The sequence below is a fragment of the Trachypithecus francoisi genome, unplaced genomic scaffold, assembly GCF_009764315.1.
Source record: "Trachypithecus francoisi isolate TF-2019V2 unplaced genomic scaffold, Tfra_2.0 Contig01621, whole genome shotgun sequence".
Classification (NCBI taxonomy): Eukaryota; Metazoa; Chordata; class Mammalia; order Primates; family Cercopithecidae; genus Trachypithecus; species Trachypithecus francoisi.
The window spans coordinates 250,273-273,702 of NW_022681446.1; the positions used below are offsets into that span (position 1 = coordinate 250,273).

A 23,430-nucleotide genomic window follows, 5' to 3' on the forward strand; every position below is an offset into this window, starting at 1 on the left:
CGTCACCTGTAAAATAAGGATTCACAGCACTGACCTTGCAGCTTGTCATGAGGGTTAGATGAGCCCGCCCAGAAACAGGCTCCTGACAGCCCTCAGGAGGTGTGAGCTAGTGTTATTGCACATGCTGGGACTGTTTACTCCGGAAAAAGTGTCACTCGTCCCTCGAAAGTGGGCCCATAGGAACTGCTACAGGCATTGAACGCTTTTGCTGCCCCTGTGCCTTGCAACGCACTTACCCATGGTGAGCCCTGGGCACAGGTGGCCTTGAACTCCTTGCCACAAAAAAACAGAAGTGGGGGCCGGGGTGGGGGTAGGCCGATGATCCGCGAGCTTCTGGGCTACAGGGTCCAGCCCCTGACTCTGCTATGGCCCCTGTGCTGAGGGCAGCCACTGTGAAGGGACTCTGTCACCATCTCAGGATGGAGATGACACAGAGAGGGCAGAGCTGTGAGCCTAGGTTTTCAGCAGACACCCCAGGCCTGGGGCTTGCTGTGCAGCCTGAGGAATCACTGACTGTCTCTGAGCCCTCAATTCAGCATCTGGAAAACAGGTGTGATGACAGCTCGGGCCCCTGGGGCTTGGAGACATCGGGGACATGGCCGGGGCTGGGGGTCCTGAGGGGTTGGGTGCTCCCTTCTGAAGGGCCTTCTTGTCCCTCCTGGCCCTCCTCAAACCTCAATCTCAGCTGCCACTAACCAGCAAGATGACAATGCTGAAGGACTCACCAAGACGACTTACCAACCCCACCCTCGACCACCCAGCAGCCCTTCCCGCACATCACACCCGTCACTCTCCAGGCCCCTGCCCACCTGGTGCGCCCTATGTCTCCCCAGTAACTTCTCCCCCTCACGGCTCTCCCCAAGGCCAGAGGGCCCTTGCCCTGCCTAGCCAGGCTGTGGTCCCTGAAAACGGATCCTGGGTGGCTCTTGCTGTGACCCCCAACAAGATTGATCGATCATCCATCAAGCCGGCCTTCAAGGATGGAGGGGTGAGTGTGGGAACGACTGTCTCCTCTGGGGACTTCAGCACCCCACACACAGCCATAGCAGCCTTCCCGCACCACACACGCGGCCCCAGCGGCCTTCCCGCACCCCACACGCGGCCCCAGAGGCCTTCCCGCACCCCACACACAGCCATAGCAGCCTTCCCGCACCACACGCGGCCCCAGCGGCCTTCCCGCACCCCACACGCGGCCCCAGAGGCCTTCCCGCACCCCACAGGCGGCCCCAGAGACCTTCCCGCACCCCATACAACCCCAGAGGCCTTCCCACACCACACGCGGCCCCAGTGGCCTTCCCGCACCCCACACGCGGCCCCAGAGGCCTTCCCGCACCCCACAGGCGGCCCCAGAGACCTTCCCGCACCCCATACAACCCCAGAGGCCTTCCCACACCACACGCGGCCCCAGTGGCCTTCCCGCACCCCACACGCGGCCCCAGCGGCCTTCCCACCTGGGAGGATGGAGAAGGTGGCAGGGGGAGGGCAGGCAGAGGAGCGGACAAAAAGAAACCTGCCCGCTGCTGCACATGGGTCTGAGGAGAACCCAATAAAACGTCTGGTGACCTTAGACAGGACCAGAGTCCCAGGCCTCACTGTTCCTTGCGGCTGGAGCCTGCCTCCCACCTGGGGGGTGGAACAGGAATTCCGGAACTACAGAGTGGACCCGGCGTGGTCAGCGGCCGAATGCGTTCCAGCTGGTGGGCCATCTGCTCCCGGGCAGAGCTGGGGTTCCACTGGCAAGAGATGGGCATGCCGCAGGGTCCCTCCAGGGCGGGCAGCGACAGTCTGGGCCCAGCGACGGCATCACCAGATTGGGGACGGGGGATCCAGAAACCGGGCAGCCAGCCTGGCTCAGCTCCCCAGCCTGGCTGAATGCAGCCCCTGAACAAACCCCTGTGGGCAGCGGGGGCGGCGGGGGGGAGTTGAGGGAGTCGCTCAGGACTGCGGCCCTCACATTTATTTTTAAAGGCTCGTTTTTACCCGCACGGTTCTCTTCTGCTTATGCTTCCCTGGCCCCCACGTAGCCAGCATGGGGGCAATCTCAAGGCCCTGGGGTTGGGGGAGCCCAGCTCCTGCCCTGGGGCCCCTCAGACGCCTTCCCAAAGACAAGGAGACAATGAACAACGTCACTTGAAGCCCCAAAGGCAGCAGTTCACAGAGAGCTCCTTCCCCTCCATGTCACTGTGCTGTGAAACTCAGGGCCCTAAGGGGAGGCTGAGAACAGCTGCTTTCTACACCCTGGGGTTGGGGGGCAGGCCTGCTGACAACCTGCAGGCCTCAGACTCAGAAATGGGGCCCTTGGAGCCCATGGCGCCAGCGGTTCCAAAGAGCTACTTGCAAGATTGGATTTGAGCTTGCAGGGCCCGACCCGTCCTGGAGGGGAGACATCATACCATTAGCTGATTCCAGAGCACTGGCCATTTTTGCAGCACAGCTGCCCAGGGGGGACTCCATCAGAGAGAACCTGAGCTCTCTGCAGCCAGCAGCGCTTCTCAGGGTCTCCAAAATGTGGAACTTCCAACCACGGCTGGTCCAAGCCCTGTGGGTCCGTGCCTTAGCAGGTGGGCAATTGGCCCCCTTCTCCCAGACCCTGTTCCCAGACGCCCAGCCAGCAGCCTAGGGTGTCCTGCCTGAGGCCCCAGGAAAGAGGCCAGCCGTCCTTCCTTGTAGTGGAAACTCACTTCAGAGTGACCTGAATCAGCACATAGATCAGCTCTGCCCGCTCCAGAGATGGGGCAAAGCACCTGGGTCTGCGAGTGAGGGACACCCGCCTCACTGCCCCCAACAGCATCTCCCAGAGGCCCCGGCTTCTAGCATTAACAGGAGGTTGGCAGTAAGCCTTCAACTCAGCAGCCAGTGGTTCAGGAAAACTCAGCCAAACGGGGTGCCATGCCCCATGCCAGGCTCTGCCTGCTCATCAGATTCCCAGGAGGAAAGGGTGGTGGGGAGGACAGGAGCGGTAGGGACTGAGTACTCTCTGGGACCCAGCCTGCTCCTCTGGGGTAAGGGAGCCAAGAGCGCTCCTGCCCCACCCCCATACCAGAGCCCACAGCTTCCTCCTCCTTTCTGCCCCACAGAGTGAGCCTCAGAACAGGCTCTGCTCTCCATAGCCCAGTGGGGACCTCTCCAGGGTCCAGCTCAGGGTCCCTGCACTCACTCAGCCGGCCAACTTCAGCACACTGCGGCCCACTGCGGCCTGGCTGCATGTCCAGGCACGTGCCAGGTGCTTACAGGACAACCGGCCTGTGGAAGGCATGCCTGCCACCGTCACAGAACTCAGACTCTCGCTGGTGGACGATCTGTGAGCAGAGCGAGCAGAGGCTCCCAGTGGATATGCCCGGAGCCAAGGAGATAAACCAGGGGCACAGGCCCCCAGCGCAGCCATCGCCACTTACTGCAGCCAGGGAGGCTCCCAAGGAGAAGCGTAGGATGTGAAGGATAGAGAAGGGAGAGGAAGGGAGGTTTGGAGAAAGGATGAGCAAAGACAGCCAAGTCTCCTGCAACCCATTTCCACCATTTCAAACGGCTTTGCCCCAGGCTCGTGAAGGGCCTCCCGAACCCAGGTGCACAGACAGAACACAGGAAGCAGACCCTCCACTCCTCTCCTGGAGACCCCAGCAAGTCCGAGTCCGGCAGGGGGCCCAGGAAGGCCACCGACAGTTTCCGCAGTGCACTGGTGGCAAAGGCCCCTCGCCAGAGCAGGGACATCCGAGCAGAGACAGCAGGCCATCCGCCGAGCAGCAGCCCAGCCCTGGGACTCCAGGGAGCCTATGCCCCTGGAAGCCCCTGGCTGGTCCCGGGAGGAGATGGCTGGCTGAGCAGCGAAGGCCACTGTGGTGTCCCTTCTGAGCCTGCAGCTCTCCTCAGACAAAGGCATTGGAATCACAGGAAAGAGGAACGTTCCGTCGTCATGTGGAGGCAGGACTAGCGCCGTTCACACTGCGGATGGCAAGGCCCCCACCCAGGGACTGCACGGCTTTGAAAAGGCCTCCTTCTTGGAGTAAACCCAGACCCAGGGTGGGATCTTAGGAGCTTGGACCCCCTCCCCTCCACCAGCTTGACGTGGCAGCTTCTTCTCTCAGTCCCCAGCCAGTTGCAGCTCGGTCCTGCACGGCCAGGTTTGAGGCAGGCCCTTGAGCACCAGGTCCTGCAGGGGAGTGCTGGACAGGAACAGCCTGAGAGCCCCTCTGTGGCCCCCAGACAGAGAGGCTGTCGGACAGGAGGCCTTCACCTGGGCCTGGCCCTCGCCCACCACCCCTGCCCAGCAAGGCCAGGGAGTGCTGGGTGGGGGCGCCAGCGACTCCCCTCCTCCTCCTCCTTCTCCACTGCAGCACCAGTTTTCCTTTGAGGCCAACACAAGGATTGATTTGCTGTTCAAGAGAGACCGCTAAACGGCCCGTTAGGGAATCATCTTTCAAAATTAAATTCATCTCGGCTGGCTCCCTGACCCTCTCTTCCTGCCCATTCTGGCACTAAATTCCTTCTTCAACAGCCCAAAGTACACGTGTTTAACACACAGAACAACTCCATTCAGCTCCCCCGTCTGGGCACGGCTCGCCCCTGCGAAGGCCCCCAGATCCCAGGAGACAGGCTTTGGAGGGAAGCGGGAACAGGCGGCTTCCTCTCTGCCTTCTCCCACCCGGGCTCTGGGGCCAGACCCTGCCCGGAAAGGGGCCCAGATTTCTCACCGCTTTCCAAGTACAGTATCTGCCTGAGCCTGCAGGACCCACATCACGGAGCAAAAGAAGGGGAGAGTGGGAGAGGAGGAGGGGACATGGCGAGGGGCCCTGCCACAGAAGGGCTCCAGACTCGACCCAGGAGCCCTGGGTCTCAGCCACCTCCTCCCCAGTTAACGCAAACAGCCCATTGTTCTGGAGACCCAGGGACAAAGCCTCGGAGCTCGGTCCACCGCGGGCCTCCCGAGGCCCCGCGGTCTCTGGACGACCCTCCGAGCCCTCCCAGCTCCTGCTACTCACATGCTGGGCTGCAGCGGGATCAGGGGCCGCGGCGGAACGCTGGCGCCCACGGGCACGGCGGGGAGCAGCAGCAGCACCAGCGCCAGGGCCACCGTGCGCCCCGCTGCGCTCGCCTCTTCAAGGAACGACATCGTGGGCGCCGGTGCCTTCTCCGCTCCCGGCTTACAGGCGGCTCCGGCGGCTCCCCAGAGCCTCCGCCTCCACGTGCGCCACGGGACGCAGCCACAGGTGCCCACGCCGGGTCCGCGGAGCCCAAAGTCGCTGCAGGTGCGGAGCGTCCGGCTTCCCGCCGGCGCCCGAAGTGGCACCGCGGAGACCTGGTCGCCGGGTCCACCCTGCAGACACTCGCCCCAGCGCGGTGAGCACCGTGCCCCGGGCCCAGAGCCTGGAAGGCCGCCACGCCCCCCGCCCGCCCCCAGCCCGGACCCCAGTCCCGACCCCGCCCCCAGCTCTCCCGCCCCTTGCGCCCTCGGCCCCGCCCCTTCCCCTCCCCCTCTCCTACCCCACCAGCACCCCGCCCCCGGCACGGCCCCTGCACTTGCCCGGATCCCTCACCCCAGCCCAGGCTCCTGCTTACAGCCCCGCCCCTATCCCCTCCCTTCTCCGGTCCCGGCCCCGCCCACAGCCTTCCCCGAGTCCCGCCCCAGACCCCCGCGGGGCTGGCGCAGCCCCTTTGCGCTCCCTGCTCGTCTCATGCGGAAAGTCCAAGTCCTAACCGACTCTAGTGACCAATCCAGGAGAGGCCAGGCGCCAGGGGGCCACACCCCGCAAAGGCAGCTCTCTGGGGTCCCGGACCCCAGACCTCGACCTCAGGAGACAGCCCTCAGCCTCCTTCACTTCTCAAGTCCCACGGGGAAGCCAGCCTAGGCTTGTCCTGCCCGTGGACGCTCCGTCCACCTTCGCCCTGACACCTCACCCCCTTCCCGCAGGGCAGGGGTCGGGGAAGGGCTTGCGGAGGGCGTGGCCAGCCTCTGCAGCCCGCCTGCACCCTGGACAACCCTGCTTCGGGGACCTGCATTGTTGGTTCCCAACCACCTTCTGGGCATCCCTGTTCCTCTTTCTGTGCTGCGTGTTCTTGGACAGTGGCCTGGTGTGGGTGGGCGTGGAGTCCCAGCAGCCACAGACCGGAGGAGGCACTGGCCTGGTGTGGGTGGGCGTGGGGTCCCAGCAGCCACAGACCAGAGGAGGCACTAACTTCTAGGGTGCCCATGGGCACAGAGGCACTGTCTGGGGTGAGGCTTCTGTGAAGCAAGATTCACTTGTCTCCTTTGAAACCTGGTTTTGGTTTGAAATTGACTTGACTCCAGGGGCCAGGACCAGGTAGTCTCAGGGATGGAGATGGAGTCTCTGGGGGCAGATCTATCACTCAGGAGAGTCTTTTTGAATAGTGGAGGGAGGTGCAATCTGGGTGGGACCAGATGGGGGCCAGATGTGACCCCCTCATTAGCCACACAAAGAGCCAGCCCTGCTGGTCCCTGCTAGAGAGGTGCGCTGGCCATCATCAGCTCAGCCGCTGAAGCCTGGCCAGGCCCTGTTCCTTGGAACCTTCCCCCTCCAAGGCTTCGTGTGGTCTGGGGGAGGAGCTTCTAATAGGGAGCACTGGAGGGAGCCCTGGCTGGGAGGGCCTTGGGAAGGGAGCACCTCCTGACTGTCCCAATAAGAGGGACAACAGTATCCCCAACACACACAGGCTGTCTGTGCCTCCACACCACCTGGAGGCTACAGTCCTCTGGGGGTGGGTGGCCGTCTGGCCAGCCTCATGTCACCCCAGCTTTACAGAAGGGGAGACCGAGATCACAGGAGGGGGAGCACCCCAAATCACCCAGCTTGTGAACTGTAGATCCGGGAACTGAACACAGGTGTCTGGCTCTGGGAGCCTTCGCCTAACCCTGTAATCTGCTACTTATAGACAACAACAACAAACATTGACAGGCACAAAATAGCCGGGAGTCCCCAAGAGGTGAGTTAGTTCAGTGTCTGCTGAAGCCCAAACTACCAGCTGGTGCCCCCGTTGCCGACGCTCCAAACGCTGCCCTAGTCTGTTCTACGGGGCTCTCGATTCTGCCCCTCACCCTCACCCACTGACCACCCTTCCCGGGATCTCAGCTGCAGGGGCTGCCCCAAGCCTGGGTTTGGGGCTACTTTCCTCCTTGTCTCCCAAGAGCCTGCACCCAAGAAAACCTCCCCAGCGCCCCATTTCTGTGCTGGGCCCCTGTCCTCAGGTGGAGGTGCAAACCCGTGAGTGTCTCCCCAGCCCTGAGAGCTGTGGAATGACTCCCCCATCTTTACATCTGATCCCTGCTCTTTGAGAGCTGGCTTGGCATACACAGGTGGTCAACAAGTGTGTGTCAAGTGAATGAATTCACACCTTGAAAAAGTTCACCAGCTTCTCTGCTGAATTCCAGCCGGCCCTGGGACGGGGGTGGAGGAGGATGACTCACTGTTTGAGAACATTCTCCAGTTTATCAGAGGAAGAAGGAAAGAATTTGGATGGATCCTGTGGGTTCAAAAGCAGGTCTCCGGGCAGGGGAGGGTTCAGGTTTTGAGCAGCCTGAAATGTATAAAATGAGGGGCCCTCTGGAAGTAAAATCATACGAAAGTAAGTTATTTTACAAAAATACTCGACCTCGTGGGTGCATTTCTAGGACCCTGAAGCATGCCTTCTGCTGGCCCCGCAGAACCCTGCCGCCACGCACTCCCCTGTCCCAGGCACTGCGCTGAGCGGCTGGAGGGGGGTGGCGGCGGGGAAGAGTCCTGGGCAGGCCCCAGGTGGGGAGGCAGGCAGGAAGGGGACATGTCCTTCCTGCTGGAAATCCCTGTGACCAGGACACCTGCTGCGCCCTCCCAGGCCATGCCTAGCTTTTTCAGGGTGATGGGGGCAATCCACTGGGGCGGTCTGTGGTCTTCCCCCACTGCGCTCGCTCGCTTGTCCCTAGACAGAGCCCTCATTCTCAGGCACAGAAGGGAGCTCACTTCTCTGACAGGCAGGCCCCTGGGGCTGTCTGTGCCCTTACATCTCACCCCCTCCACCCTAAGCCCAGGTCTTCTGCCCAGCCTGGTACTGGAGGGCATGGGTGTCACTCAGACATGTGACCGTGTCAGTCCCAAAGTGTGTCTTCCTGCCCACAAGACAGCCAAACGCCAAAGAGGGTGCCTAGACTTGATATATGAAAAAAGACATCGGCCTGGCGTGTGTGTTTAATATACTTCTATATGCCGATTTAACTCATGGTAGACAAGGTTTCCTTTGTAGCGAAAAATAAACTATGCAGAGCACAGTAACTATTCTCCAAGAATGATCTTTGTCCATTTTCATAATAAAGTGACAGTCTGTGGGACAGTTACTGCAAACATTTTCCCAGTCTGTAGTTTTGGTTTTAATATGGTTACTGAGGTTGTCAGACTATATAAGCTTTGAATTTCATGTACTAAGATGTATATTGTTTTTTCTCTGTAGTTCCCTCCATTGCTTAGAAGTAAGCACTAAGCTTAGAAGGTTCACTCATGTTTGTTCTTTTTTGTTGCTTCCATTGCACTTTGTATGTATTTCCCTCGGCATTTATTCTGCTGTCCGCTGTGAAGGAGGAATCTCCCTGGTTAGCCAGTGGTTCAGGCACCAGCAGCCAGCCCAGCTCCTTCCACTGATGTGAGGCAGTGTCTCCATCCTGAACTCATCACAAACAGACTCTGTCTCTGGGTATTTCCACTGGGTCTTAGCTCAGCCCCAGACTGTTTTACCTCCTTGCCCTGCGTGCCCAGGACGAGACAGACGGGCCCGCCATGTTGATTCTCATGACAGCTTATTGGGAACACGTCTAAACGATGGCACAGCCAATACCTCCCTGCTACTCTCATCTTTCTCCTGAAAATTATACTGGTAACTCCCATCCGTCATTCCTCCAAATGAATTTTGGAGTCACTTTGCCCAGTCTCTTCAAAGTTGCTTTGGACTTCTCATTGCAATTGCCTTAAATGTACGCATGGAGAAAAATGGACATTTTCAGAGTCATCACACTTTGGGAAGGGCAGGGACTGCAGCAGGGGGTGCACTTTCTGACCCCCAAGGAGGCGAAGGAGAGAAAGGGCAGCTGCAGAGACTGTTGCGGGGCACTGCCTCCTGATGCGGAACACAGGTATTAGAACCCACTGGCCTCCCTCTGGTCCTCTTTCCAAGTCGGGACTTCCCATGGCTTCAGAGACTCATTCGGTTACAGCTGCAGCTCAGGCCTCAGCTCCCAGAACAAGTTCCATCCTAAAAATCTTTCAGGAAATCGTAGCCAAACATCCCAATTCCACTGTTAGGTTTGCTAACTCTACTTAGGAGGTACAGACCCAGTGGGTCATTACAGCCCTGCGTGTTCTTGGGAAGGCACCGGCTGGGAAGCAGGCCAAATGGAGGTCTATATTAGATCTCAAATGTAGATGCCCTCACCTGGGCCTGCAAGAGGGCCCTGAGCCGCGGCACCTGGTGTGGAAGCCTGGATGTGGGCCCCACCCACCTGGCCCCAGCCTCCCCACCTACCGCCTTATCCAGGGGCCTCAGCCCTCTTTATCCCACCTGGCCTCGAACGCCTCAGGTCTGGTGGGGCACCCAGGCCACCACTCCTGGGTTACACCACTCCTGGGTTACACTCCTGGGTGGAATCGGGCTTGGCTCAGAGCCTCTCCCCAACAGATACGAGGGGTGGATATGCTTCCATTTCTTCCATTTTTTTTTTTTTTTTTTGAGACGGAGTCTCGTTTTGTCATCCAGGCTGGAGTGCAGTGGCCAGATCTCGGCTCACTGCAAGCTCCGCCTCCCGGGTTTACACCATTCTCCTGCGCCCGGCTAGTTTTTTGTATTTTTTAGTAGAGACGGGGTTTCACCGTGTTAGCCAGGATGGTCTCAATCTCCTGACCTCGTGATCTGCCCGTCTCGGCCTCCCAAAGTGCTGGGATTACATGCTTGAGCCACCGCACCCAGCCCATTTCTTCCATTTTTAAATCTGGCAAACAATTCCTCTAGCTTGCCTGAAAAGCATTACTAAAAGACACTACCTTTCAATGTTTTCGTCTCATTCTCTGCTGGAAATAATAAAAACAACCTTTGGATGGAGGAGAAATAACATAGGGAGAAAAGAATCAAACCACCAGCTAGGTGGAGAACTCGAGGCGCTAATTTCCAAAGCAAACTGCTCCCCGTGACTGGTCCGCGGGCTGGTGGCCGCACGCTCCTTCCGCACAGCCTGACTTTAATCCTTCCAGAGCTGAGAGTCCCACAGAGAGAAATGCAAAACATCCCTGAAAGCTCCCTGAACGAACATTTCTGTCAGTCCAAGAAAATAATCCAGCACCTTTTCCGAATTTTCACAGACAATTCTCCTGACAGGAGAGTGAGCAAAGTCATTGATGCTAAAGGCGTTTTCTGACCCTCAGATGCAAGGCGCCTGCAGCAGTCCTCACGTCAACACCAACGACAGCCCCACACTGCGCCGGTCTCTGCCAGCACCCCCATGTGAGATGACCACAGAATCCAGCAAAATCCAGCACGTGCAGGTGATGGCCAGAGACGGGGATGAGAGAGGGTGGGAGGCTCTCCAGATAGCAAAGGATCGCACCAGAAACCCTGCACCAAATACGTAACTGAGTTTATGGCCAGCCTTAGGGTAGCCGACTCTGAAGTTCATTTCTGAGCCTCTGAATTTGCCCCAAAAGAGAAAGTAAAATGAAAAGACCAATCTGTGGCCTACCTAACGTGGGCTGCGTGATGTGGCCCCAAGTGTGGCGGGGAGGACGGGAATCCCAGAGCAGATGGCCCAGTCAGAACCCCCCTTTCCCACCTGCTGCCTGGCGGGCTGCCTTCCTTCCTGGTTCTGTGCCTGTGGCCTCCTGGGTTACAATGGAGACAGCGGAGAGGCAGCCTCTCGTTCCAGTTCCGGTTCCTGCTCAGCGTTTGAACCATGGTACCAGAAGCACAGCTGCTGTTCTGAGGACTAGATGGTGTCCAGACACATAGGCCTGGGCGGCAGCGTGCAGGCTTCCCCCTCTACACCCCGCTCCCGCCATCCCTCCCTCCAACCCTCCAACCCTCCAACCCCAGACACACAGGCCTGGGCTGTGCCATGCAGGCCCCCCCAACTGCCTGCGCCATCCCCCGACCCCCTCCCAAGCTTCTGCCATCCCTCCCTCCAACACTGGGGGCAGCATCAGGATGGAGCTAGGTCTGGAAATGTGAAGGCATTTCAGACCAGGAGCTGACACTCAGATGGAAAACTGCACCCACTCCCGCCACCTTGCTAGCAGCTCAGGACAAAGCCTAGTGCCTCCGAAGACATCGGCGCACATCCTCCCCTGCCACCGGCTCCTGTGAATGTGACCTTATTTGAAAAAAGGGTGTTTGCCCCACGTTCTCACTTATAAGTGGGAGCTGAATGATGAGAACACACGGACGCATGTGGGGAACAGCACTCGCTGGGGCCTGTGGAGGGGCAGTGAGGAGGGAGAGCATCAGGAAGAAGAGCTAATGGATGCTGGGCTTAATAACCAGGTGACGGCTGACCTCTGCAGCAAGCTACCATGGCACACATTTACCTGTGTCACAAACCTGCGCATCCTGCACACGGACCCCTGACTTAAAAGTTGAAGAAAAAATAAATTAAACTGGGAAAGAAAAAAGGCGTTTGCAGATATAATCAAGTAAAGGATCTCCAGATGAAGGCGTCTTGCATTTTCCGGGCAGGCTCTAAATCCTCCGACAGGTGTCCTTGTAAAAGAAAGCAGAGGGAGATTTGAGACAGAGCCACAGGGAGAGCGCAGCGTGAAGCCAAGGGCAGAGACCGAGGCGATGTGTCCACAAGCCAAGGGAACCAGGGGTTGCTGAAGTTGCCAGAAGCTGGGAGAGAGACAGACCAGCCCAGTCCTCGGTCACTTGTTACAGCACTGCAGGAAACTCCTGAGTGAGGCGCCTCAGGCCCTGTCCCTGGGGAGCCCCCGACCCAGAGAGGAGAAGGGCTTCCACAGAGGATGCTGCTCTTCCCAGCCCTGGGGCAGTGACGCCCTGCAGACTCCTGGCCCTGGCCACCTTAGCAGCACCTACACACAGGAACAGCGACTCCCCCGTCACCCTGGCGCCATCCCCATCTAGTCCGAGCCTGGAAGGCAGGGCGCTTTGCTGTCCAGCAGGCTTTGTGCGGTGGAGCCCTTGCATTTCTCAGGGTCAGAGCGGTGTGGGCCCCACCCTGCCTGCCACACTGACCAGAACCAGCACCGACACCCAGTCCCCAGCAACATTCTGTTTAAGATTTTCTGGCCCCCAAGTTAACCTGAAGTCTCCAGCCTCCTCCTGGGTCCCACTCATCCAAAGGAAGCCCACCCCTCAAGACCAGGCCTCCCCACTGGATCCATGGCGGAGAGAACACCTGGGGACCCTGGGCCCCATACGGCGAGGCGCAGGTGGGAAGCAGCACAAAACTGTCTTCCTGGTGGGGTGCAGGGATGGAGGAAATTAACATCAATGCGACTCAGACATTTATTTGTGGCAGTTGCTTCTGCTTCTGTCATGACTTGCCAAAGAGTAAGGGCCGTGTCTGCAAGACACCACCTGATCGCTCATGATTGCCCCAAGCGCTCCCGACCCTCGCACGCAGCCCTGGGACCCGCCAAGCCCCAGCCCTGGCTCCATGGAGAAGGGAGAGGCTGAAAAACATTCCTCAGCCCAAAGTGCATCCCCCAAAGCACAGCTGTCTCTGGAAGCCAAGGACCCTGCATGCAGGAAGAGCCTCCAGGCTGCGCACTGACCTCCAGCCTGGGGGAGCTGGTGCAGGCACCTAGAGGACCCCAACCTTGGACTACCCTTTGGCACGTGGCCCCCTGACTCCCACATCCATCAGAGAATGAGGGCAAAGGCAGGACCCACTGATTTTGTAAAATGCAAAACCATAACATATGGAAATTAAGATAAGAACCCACACTTCCCAGCTGAGATTTCCAGTGGCAGGAAGATAAATAATGATTTCATCTAGGGCTTGAATACACACCCAGCACAAAGCTGTGCCCTCCGATTGGAAGGCCTCACATGGTTGATGCTGCCACCTGCTGACAGAAATGGAAATAGCTTCTTCAAAGCCCCAAGAAATAGACAAACTCAGGGGCTCCCCTCCCGGGACCTCACAGCCAGACCCCAGTCACAAACCATCTTCCCTGCCCCACCACCAGTGTGTGTGGAGACAGCGGCCATCTGGCTGGACGTCCTATCATGCACATGTGTGACACATCATTACGTGTGTCCCCCAGAAAGGCACAGTCCCGTCTTAACCCCAGTGCCTGTGACTATGACAGGCATGGTTAGGCTCTGTGCCCCCACCCCAGTCTCAAACTGTAATTCCCGACGTGTCGAGGGCCTGGTGAGAAGAGATTGGATCATGGGGGCATATTTCTCCCTTGCCGTTCTTGTGATAGTGAGTTCTCAGGAGATCCGATGGTTTAAATGTGTGGCACTTCCTGTCCCCCACCCCTGCCGCCATGTGAGATGTACCTTGCTTCCCCTTCATTTTCCACCATGACCGTAAGTTTCCTGAGGTCTCCCCAGCCAGGTGTAACTGTGAGTCAATGGAACCTCTTTACTTTATAAATGACCCAGTCTCAGGTAGTTCTTTAGAGCAGTGTGAAAATGGACTAATATAGAAAATTAGTACCAGGAGGGTGGGGCACCGATATAAAGATACATGAAAATGGGGAAGTGACTTTGGAACTGGGTAATGGGCAGAGGTTGGAACAGTTTGTAGGGCTCAGAAGACAGGAAGATGTGGGAAAGTTTGGAACTTCCTAGAGACTTGTTGAATGGTACCGACCAAAATGCTAACAGTGATATGGACAATGTCCAGGTTGATGTGGTCTCAGATGAAGATGAGGAAATTACAGGGAGCTGGAGCAAAGCTATACTTCAGCAAAGAGACTAGGAGCATTTTGTCCCTGCCCTAGAGATCCGTGGAACTTTGAATTTGAGACAGATGATTCAGGGTACCTGGCAGAAGAAATTTCTAAGGGGCAAAGCATTCGAGATGTGAGCTGGCTTTTTCTGAAAGCGTACAGCCATGTGCATTCACAAGGAGATGATCTGAAATTGGAACTTAGGTTTAAAAGCAAAGCAGTACATAAAAGTTTGGAGAATGTACAGCCTGACCATGTGGTAGAAAACCCATTTTCTGGGGAGAAATTCAAGCTATGAGCTGTAGAAGTGTCTCCAGGGCATTTCAGAGAGCATGATGGCAGACTCTCCCATTACAGGCCCAGAGGCCTTGGAGGCAAAATCAGCTCCAGTCAGGGTCAAAAGGGGTCAAGGTACAGCCCAGCGGAGCCTGTATGTGTGCAGAAGGTAAGAGTTGAACTTTGGGAGCCTCTGCTTAGATTTCAGAGGATGTGTGGAAACGCCTGGATGTCCAGGCTGAAGTCTACGGCAGAGGCAGAGCCCTCTCTCATGGAGAACCTCTGCTACGGCAATGCAGAGGGGAAACGTGGGGTGGGAGCCCCCAGAATCCCCACTGGGGCACTGACTAGTGGAGCTGTGAGAAGGGGGACACTGTCCTCCAGACCCCAGAATGGTAGATCAACAGCTTGCACCCTGCGCCTGGAAAAGCCACAGGCACTCAGGGGCAGAGCTTCCCAAGGCCTTGGAAGCCCACCCCTTGCATCAGTGTGGCCCTGGATGCGAGACATGCAGTCAAAGGAAATTATTTTGGAGCTTTAAGATTTAATGACTGCTCCCCTGGATTCTGGGCTTATATGGGGCCTTTAGCCCCTTTGTTCCGGCCAGTTTCTCCCTTTTGGAATTGGATCATTTACCCAGTGCCAGTACCTCCATCGCATCTTGGAAGTAACTAACTTGTTTTTGATTTTACGGGTTCATAGGCAGAAGGGACTTTGTCTCAGATGACACTTTGGACTCTGGACTTTTAATGCTGTAATAAGACTTTGGGGGACTGGCCGGGCGCGGTGGCTCCAGCCTGTCATCCCAGCACTTTGGGAGGCCGAGACGGGCGGATCACGAGGTCAGGAGATCGAGACCATCCTGGCTAACACGGTGAAACCCCGTCTCTACTAAAAAATACAAAAAAACGAGCCGGGCGAGGTGGCGGGCGCCTGTAGTCCCAGCTACTCCGGAGGCTGAGGCAGGAGAATAGCGTGAACCCGGGAGGCGGAGCTTGCAGTGAGCTGAGATCCGGCCACTGCACTCCAGCCTGGGCGACAGAGCGAGACTCCGTCTCAAAAAAAAAAAAAAAAAAGACTTTGGGGGACTGTTGGGAAGGCATGATTGGTTTTGAAATGTAAAAAGGACATGAGATTTAGGAGGGGCCAAGAGTAGAATGATATATGGTTTGGCTGTGTCCCCACCCAAATCTCATCTCGAATTGTAATCCCCACATGTCAACGGAGGGGCCTGCGGGGAGGTGATTGGAGCATGGGAGCGATTTCCCCCTTGCTGTTCTTGTCATAATTCTCACGAGATCTGATGGTTTAAGTGTGGCACATCCCACTACCCCCGCCACCATGTAAGACGTGCCTTGCTTCCCCTTTGCCTTCCACCATGATTGTAAGTTTCCTGAGGTCTTTCAGTCATGTGTAACTGTGAGTCAGTGAAATCTCTTTTCTTTATAAATTACCCAGCCTCAGGTAAGTTCTTCACATTAATAGCAGTGTGAAAACAAACACACACAGTGACCTTATTTGGTCAAAGATGCTGATGATCAACTAAAGATGAGGTCACTAGGGTGGTCCCTAATCCAATAGGGATCTTGCAGAAGAGACCCACCAGAAGGTCATATGAAGGTGGAGGCAGGGATGGCAGCAGTGCATGAGCAAGCCCAGGATGCCAAGCATGGGTGGCAACACAAGACACTGGCAGAGTAAGGCATGCCTCAACCCTCAGGGCGGCAGAGGGAGCATGGCCCTGCCCACCCCTTGATTTTGGACTTCTGGCCTCCAGAGCTATAAGGAAACACGTTTCTGTTGTTTTTAAAACAAACCAGTTTGTGATGCATTGTGGTGCATTGTGGTGCATTGTGGTGCATTGTGGTGCATTGTGGTGCATTGTGGTGCATTGTGGTGCATTGTGGTGCATTGTGATGCATTGTGGTGCATTGTGGTGCATTGTGGTGCATTGTGGTGCATTGTGGTGCATTGTGGTGCATTGTGGTGCATTGTGGTGCATTGTGGTGCATTGTGACAGAAGCCCAGGAAACTCATCCACACTGACTGAAATGTGTTTATTGTCTAAAACACAGTCCCTCCATCATCTATCCCTCCTGTCATTTCTGGAAGTTATGTATAGACATCCAAGTCACTCCCCATATCCACAGAAGGCTCAGGCACCTGGTTCATAATCCTCATTGTCCTGCCAGCTCCCGCCAGCAGCCTGCAGCCTCGGCCCCAGCCAGTGTCACTGGCCCTGGGCTCCCATGCCCAGGGTTCTTCATCCCACTCCCTGGGCATCTGGTTCCAGGACCACAGCTCCATCCTTGGCGTCCATTCAGAACTCTCCCTCATTCTCCCTGTCTCTCACCCCCATTCTCTCTCCCTCTCTTTCTCCCTTCCCCTCCCTCTTTCTCACTCCCTCTCTCTGGAACCTCTGGTTCTAGTTGCTCATCACTGACCACAGCTTGCAGTGTCCAGGTATTACTCATCTACATTCACTCAGCTCCCTCCTCACCTCTGTTCTTCCTCCCTCAGGGGTATTCTCCCACTCACCAGCGCCTGTTGGATCTGCGGCCATTTCTAACCAGGCTGGACACCTGGACCTCAAGGTCCCGGGTGGTGAGGTAGCTGGGAGACACTCGTCTGTAAGTCCCTCTGGCAGGTCTTGCTGGGCGTGCCAAGAACACATTGCCCTGACCACTCTTTTCTGGGCCATTTCTCAGGCCTGTGCTTGCAGTGGGCACCCTTGCCGGGGAGACAGCCTCCCCCTGGGACAAAGACCACATTGGTCCACAAGCTCCAGGGTCCCGTTTTGTAGCGCACCCACTGTGGTGCAACATGTGTCTGGGCACATCAGCGTCGCCCATTTCCCGTTGTAGTCTTTCGTCTCTGACTCGGGGGTATTGCGTGTTTCTGCCAGCGCCCACGCAACTTTGGCAGGCTGGCCTGTCTGCTGGCAAGTGGAGCAGAATCCCTGCACTCCACCTTTCTTGGGTAAACACTCCCTCAAGGATCTTGGCCTCCCTTTTCTCCCTGGTCTTTGACCACTGCTAACCAGCAAACTCCTCCGTCTAGACCAGCCCAGCACTGGTTTCTCCCACTCCCCCAGATGCCGCGTGGGAGGCACCACTGCAAACTTCCCTGGGGTCTCGCAGCTGCTCAGAGATCCCTATGCCCTTCCCTGATCAGCTCTCTCTGCCCGTTTCTCATTCCGGCGATTCTAAACTGTCTATCTTTACCAACACTCCGCTCCATCCCCACTCCTTGACTGAAGGAAACAGATGTACCCTGAACTCTTTCTCCCCCTACCTCACTCTCCTCGCCTGTGTGCACCCCGCCTCGTGTGTCTTCCTCACCTCCGAGCAGAGGGATCTGTTCTCCTGCCCGAAGGTAACCCTGACCCCTGGACTCTGCGCCTCCTTCCCGCAGCCTCCTCCAGATTGCGGGTCCGTTCATCGCCCCCTCCACACGCGCTGGGGGCACCTCCGGGAACTGGGGCTAGCGCAGGGCACACACACGGTCCACCTCGAACTGCGAGCGCTGACCGGGAGCTCTGGGCAGCCTTCTGTGCGCACTGGCTCGCTGAAGGCTCGCGACAGCCTGAGAGCTGCGACAGCCAGGGCCTGGGCGCGCACTCCAGCACTTTCTACCCTCCCGCCTCAGAGTGCATTGCGCTGTTGGTCAGTCACGAATGCGCCGTGTGTGACGAACGCCGGGTCCCGGCAGGAGACCGCTGCCCGGCGTGCCAACTCCCCTTCGGTGCACCGGGGCCACCGCTCCGCCTCCTCCAACCTCAACTCCCGGGCACCGCGACCCTCCGGGCAGTGCGAGTTCCCGCCTGCGCTCCAGAAGGCCGAAGGGGGCATCCCACTTGCAGGGCGGGTCACCCGCTTTCCCCGCGGGCCAAGGGGCTCCAGGATTCCCAGCCCCTGCTTCCGGGCCGCTCCGAGACACCCTGGCAACCGGCTTCGGCCCCGCCCCTTCTAGTCATGCAAACAGGAAGTGAGCCTGCGCGTGACGGTCGCTTCCGGCGCGGGGAGGGGCGGGTGCGATTGTGAACGGCGGCAGGGCGGAGCCAATCGCGGAAAACGGCAGGAGAAGAACCAATCCCGAGGGTCGGCGGGCGCGGGAAGGGGCGGAGCCAGAAGCGGGGCAGGCAAGGTGAAGCCAATCGCAGGGATCCGCGGGGCGGGGCCGGGGCGCGGCCGGGCTGTGGCGGTGGCGGTGGCGGTGGCGGTGGCTCCGGTGACGGCGGCCGCGTCGGCGTCAGGGTTGGGGTCGGTAAGAGGCGCGGCGATGCTGCAGCTGCGGGACTCGGTGGACTCTGCCAGCACTAGCCCTACGGCGGTGCTGGCGGCCGGCGAGGAGGTGGGGGCAGGCGGCGGCCCGGGCGGGGGACGGCCGGGGACCGGGACGCCGCTGCGCCAGACACTCTGGCCTCTCAGCATCCACGACCCCACGCGCCGCGCCCGCGTCAAGGAGTACTTCGTGTTCCGGGTGAGGCGGGGGCCGGGGCCGGGGCCGAGGGCGCGGGGCGGGATGGTGGCGGGTGGTGGCGGAGGCGGGCGCCGGGCGGTCCCGCAGGGAGCGACCTGTGACCTGTGATCTTTGCCCCCGCCCCGCCCGCCCGCCCAGCCCGGCAGCATCGAGCAGGCCGTGGAGGAGATCCGCGTGGTGGTGCGGCCCGTGGAGGACGGCGAGATCCAGGGAGTGTGGCTGCTGACCGAGTAAGCCGGGGCTGCGCGCTCCTCTCTGGGGGGACTCGCCCCGAGCCGCCGCGCAGCACCTTGCGAGGACCTCCCGGGGTGCTCGTGCCACGCTCAGGCGCCCCGCGCCGCCCCTGCTGCCCTTCCAGGCGGGCTGGCTTTGCCTGAGTCGAGACAGCCGCGTCCGGTGTGGACTGAGGCCCCTCCTCTGCCCGCAGGGTGGATCACTGGAACAATGAGAAGGAGCGGCTGGTGCTGGTCACGGAGCAGTCACTGCTTATCTGTAAATACGACTTCATCAGTCTCCAGTGCCAGCAGGTGGTCCGGATAGCGCTCAACGCAGTAGATACCATTTCCTACGGAGAATTCCAGTTTCCCCCGAAATCGCTCAACAAGTAAGTCTGTTCCGAGTCCGGTATCCCTGGACCTAAGCGCCAGAATGGACCTTACAATTCAGCCCTTTTAAATCAGCCCCCCAAGTGGCGTATCTTCTCTGCCATTATCTATAAGCATAAAGGCCCAGCTCCAAATATCAGTGGAAAGTTCCTTAAAAAGAAGCGACTTCTAGGCAGTTGAGTGCATTAAAAGGAAATCTGGCACAGAAGGCAGCCATTAGGCTTGTAGTAAAAAGACTTGCATGAGTTCAGGATGCGCTGAAGTAGAGCCCAACGTGATAAAAAGGAACTTGGATGTTCTTCATGTAAAGGCCAAACTCTGCATTTTTTCTCCAGCCAGGGACAGAGGCATGACACATCAAGTCTTGCTCTGGCTAATTTTTTAAAGAGAAAAGGAGGATCCCATTTTAATTTATAGATACCATTAAAAGTTAAGACAAATTTGGAAATATTTAATGACCAATTTTAAGGAGTTGATCTTTTCGCTGTAGGCTAATTTTCTGAAATGTGAGGAACCTAGACATGACTACAGTCAGTTAAGCTGTAGAACTTAGATTTTTGATGGAGAGATTTGGGTGGGGAATTCAGGAAGCTAAAATAAAAATTTTAGCTTTTGGTTAATATTTTTATTTTAAAAATAAATTAAAAATATTATATTTAAAAATAAAATGTTATTTTATTAAATGTTGGTTAAAATTTTATTTTATTTATTTTAAAATTTTATTTTAAGGAACATTTAATATGACATAAGGGAAAAGAAGGTTACACTTCCTTTTCACTCATTTGGATAGCCTATCTATCATTATTCCCTCTTTTTTTTTTTTTTTTTGAGATAGAGTCCCACTCTGTCACCCAGGCACCAGTGGTACAGTCTTGGCTCACTGTATCCTCCGCCTCCTAGGCTTAAGTGATCCTCCCACCTCAGCCTCCCAAGTAGCTAGGACTACAGGTGCCTGCCACCAAGCCCAGCTAATTTTTGTAATTTTTGTAGAGATAGAGTTTTGCTAGGTTGCCCCGGCTGGTCTCAAACTCCTGGGCTCAAGAGATCTGCCCATCTTGGCCTCCCAAAGTGCTGGGATTATGGACATCAGGCAGTGTGCCCAGCCGGTATTCCTGTTATTAATTTTTAATCATGTAAAGATTACTAAAATAATACATTTAATAACCAAAATATATTTAATTTGTCATATTTATAAGTACAGTATTTAAAGCAATTGTTGAGATTGAAGTTACTATTAAAAACCACTAGCCATTTTCCATTGTGATATGTCATAGGTCTTTTCTGTAAACGTGAAAGTGCTTTTTGCTATCATACTCTCCTAACTAATGAGATTGTCAGATTGTCTGTGGGAGCACTGTGGCCTGCCATGCTAAGTCTGGCTATTTCTTCTGACTTTTCAGGCGAGAAGGTTTTGGGATTCGAATTCAGTGGGACAAGCAAAGTCGTCCTTCCTTCATCAACAGATGGAATCCCTGGTCTACCAACGTGCCCTATGCCACTTTCACAGAACACCCAATGGCTGGCGTAGATGAGAAGACAGCATCTCTGTGCCAGGTAAGAAGACAGGCATGTAATAGCCGCACCCCCTGCAGTGACGGACACCCCCCCCCAAGCCACGGAGACACTTGGGTCTGCACTGTCCGGCGGCCACGTGGAGCTGCTGGGCACTTGAGATGAGGCTAGGAACAGTAAGAGAGGAAACTCTCATTTTAGAGTTTATTCCCTACGTTTTCAGAAATTCTGGTTAATTTATGTTAAAGTAGCCGTGTGCGGCCAGTGGCTGCTGGTCAGCGTAGCTCCGTTATGTGACCTCCTGATGGTGATCTGGGTGGAGAAGGGCCCCCACTGGGCTTCAGAGAGCGGCAGCAGACCCAGCCATGCCAGATGACCAGTGTGGATGCACACCAGGAGAGGAGGCCTCGGGGCTGGGGTTAGAGCAGAGCCCAGGGCCTGGTGAGGGTCCTGCACTTCCCCAGCTCTGTGCCTCGGCCTAGTTACTGACCTGGTAGGTTGGGTGAGGGCAAAGCCACTCAGCCCTGTATCCAGGAAGGGTTCTGCAGGTGCTGGCTGCCATTGGCTGCAGAAGAGCATGGTGGTGAGATTTCCACACACCTAGAGAGCTCCGTGGGGACGAGAGTTGAGGGACTGCCAGGATGCAGCAGGGGCAGCCCTTTCAAGTGAAGGGACGAAGAGATAGGTGGCATTTGGAGGGATTGAAGTGTCTCAGAATGCTAATTTTTTCAAGTAATAGACGCTTTTATCTTGCCTGCCAGTTAAAGCTCCATGTTTTTCTCTCTTTAAAGTTGGAAAGCTTCAAGGCTCTGTTAATTCAAGCTGTCAAAAAAGCCCAAAAAGAAAGCCCTTTGCCAGGACAGGCGAATGGCGTGCTGATCCTGGAGCGTCCTCTGCTCATCGAGACCTACGTGGGACTCATGTCCTTCATTAACAACGAGGCTAAACTAGGCTACTCCATGACCAGGGGCAAAATAGGCTTTTAGCTGGCTGCATTCTGGGAGCTCCTCCCCCTCCCGAGAAGGCCAAGGGATGTGGGGGCTGGGGGACTGGGAGGCTTGGCAGTCTTCATGCTGCCCTGCTGCCGGCTGGAAGGATGGGGGTCTTTTACCTTTAGGGATCTCAGCACAATTAGAATAGTAAAGTGAATTCTATCTATTTCATTGGATATTGGACTCTGCTAATACAGGCTACAGACAAAAGCCAAAAGACTGTCGCTGTCTCTGTGCTGCTGGTATTTCATCCTCTGTAACTTCAGTTCTGGTGTTTTCGAGTATCTACGTGGCTTCTTGCGGTTTTTCCTACCCCCGCTGGCCCAGCACGCGGGACCCACAGCACGCCCCTCAGCGCTTGCATAGGCTGCTGAAAACGGAGGCACCTGGTACCTCGAGTGCCTGCAGTTGCAAGTATGTTTACACTTGGTGTCCAATTTTGTATTTTAAAATGTAATCCATTTGTACTTCAGCTCATCTAAAAGCAGCCAGCAGACCGGTTGACTAAGACCAGTCTGTACCTGTAGGCCCCTTGGTGACCCGCTGCTCTTTTGGAAATGGGTGACCTGAAGTCACACTTTTTCCACAATTAACCCAAGTTGTGTTAATACTTCAGGTCTGTTTCCCAGACCCAGAAAGCTTTACAGAAAATCATTTTAAGACAATTTATTAATTTGAGAAAGTCACCTTGACAGTTCTTTGCACACAGGTTTTACAACTCTGGATTCTGAGTTTGGATTGTATTCATATTTAAAAGGGAATTGGATAGTTTGCTTTTTGAGTAATGCACTTTAAAACAAGGAACCGTGTCAGGCCAGCACAGTGGCTCATGCCTATAATCCCAGCATTTTGGGAGACTGAGGCAGGCAGATCACTCTAGCTTAGAAGTTGCAGAGCAGCCTGGGCAACACGGTGACACCCTGTCTCTACCAAATATACAAAACACAGCCGGGTGTGGTGGCGCGTCTGTGGTCCCAGCTACTCAGGAGGCTGAGCCAGGAGGATTGCTTGAGCCCGGGAGGCGGAGGTTGCAGTGAGCTGAGATGGCGCCACTGACTGCATTCCAGCCCGGGCAACAGAGCGAGACTCCGTCTATCAGATCCTTATGAAGCAGCTGATGCCTGCCTTGATTCCTCAACAGCTCCGGCATAGACTCGGGGCTTTGTCCAAGTCTCGCACTAAACATGCCTGAGCTTTGATGTGCCTGGAGGATTTCCCCACAGTATCTACGCAGCTTGCTCATGTGGCTGGAAGTGCTGTTGATAAGTCTCACGCGCTGGCTCGCCAGCTGTTCGTCTCTAGGACTTGTAGCTTTAAGCGAACGGTGTGGTGTGGGTTGAGTGTGGCCACTTGCGGGATGTGCAGGGCTGTCTCGGAAGCTGGCTGGGGACTCCAGCCTCTATGTTCATAAAGACATTTAGAAGTGGATGGATGTTTTTCCTTTTTTGAAGTTGGTATTAAAGTAGGTGCAACAACCAAGAAAGTGTCTCTTCCCTCTTTGAAAGCCTGCCCCATTTCTGCCAGCTCTGTGGGCATGTGGGCCTACTCTGCCTGTACCACGAGGACTGCCTCTCATAGCAGTGCTGAGTATGGTTCTCTGCAGAAAGAGATGACGGTACGCAACTACCTAGGTTTGCAACTCTGAGCCCCCCTCCTGTGGGGGGCTGCCTGCCGAGCACC

The 23,430-nt window shown here is 56.3% G+C and overlaps 3 protein-coding genes across 3 annotated transcripts in view; 1 reads left to right on the top strand and 2 right to left on the bottom strand.

The window, feature by feature from the left end:
- The window catches only part of MEGF6 (multiple EGF like domains 6), a 119,044-nt gene extending 113,678 nt beyond the window's left edge, over positions 1-5,366 (bottom strand). Inside the window, 1 exon segment of the mRNA XM_033195807.1 lies at positions 4,977-5,366. Coding sequence (XP_033051698.1) covers positions 4,977-5,107 — 131 coding nt within the window. The 5' untranslated portion in view covers positions 5,108-5,366.
- A 10,822-nt stretch (positions 5,367-16,188) lies between these two features.
- On the bottom strand, positions 16,189-18,010 carry LOC117074364. The gene is given in 3 exon segments (XM_033195732.1): positions 16,189-17,064; positions 17,067-17,313; positions 17,834-18,010. Coding segments are annotated over 3 exon segments (795 nt in total). The 3' UTR covers positions 16,189-16,693.
- A 316-nt stretch (positions 18,011-18,326) lies between these two features.
- TPRG1L (tumor protein p63 regulated 1 like) lies at positions 18,327-23,229 on the top strand. Its single transcript, XM_033195850.1, has 5 exons — positions 18,327-18,641; positions 18,780-18,871; positions 19,069-19,245; positions 20,647-20,800; positions 21,550-23,229. The coding sequence occupies exons 1-5, from the start codon at positions 18,441-18,443 to the stop codon at positions 21,742-21,744; spliced, it is 819 nt and encodes a 272-aa protein (XP_033051741.1). The 5' UTR covers positions 18,327-18,440; the 3' UTR covers positions 21,745-23,229.
- Positions 23,230-23,430: the final 201 nt, after the last annotated feature.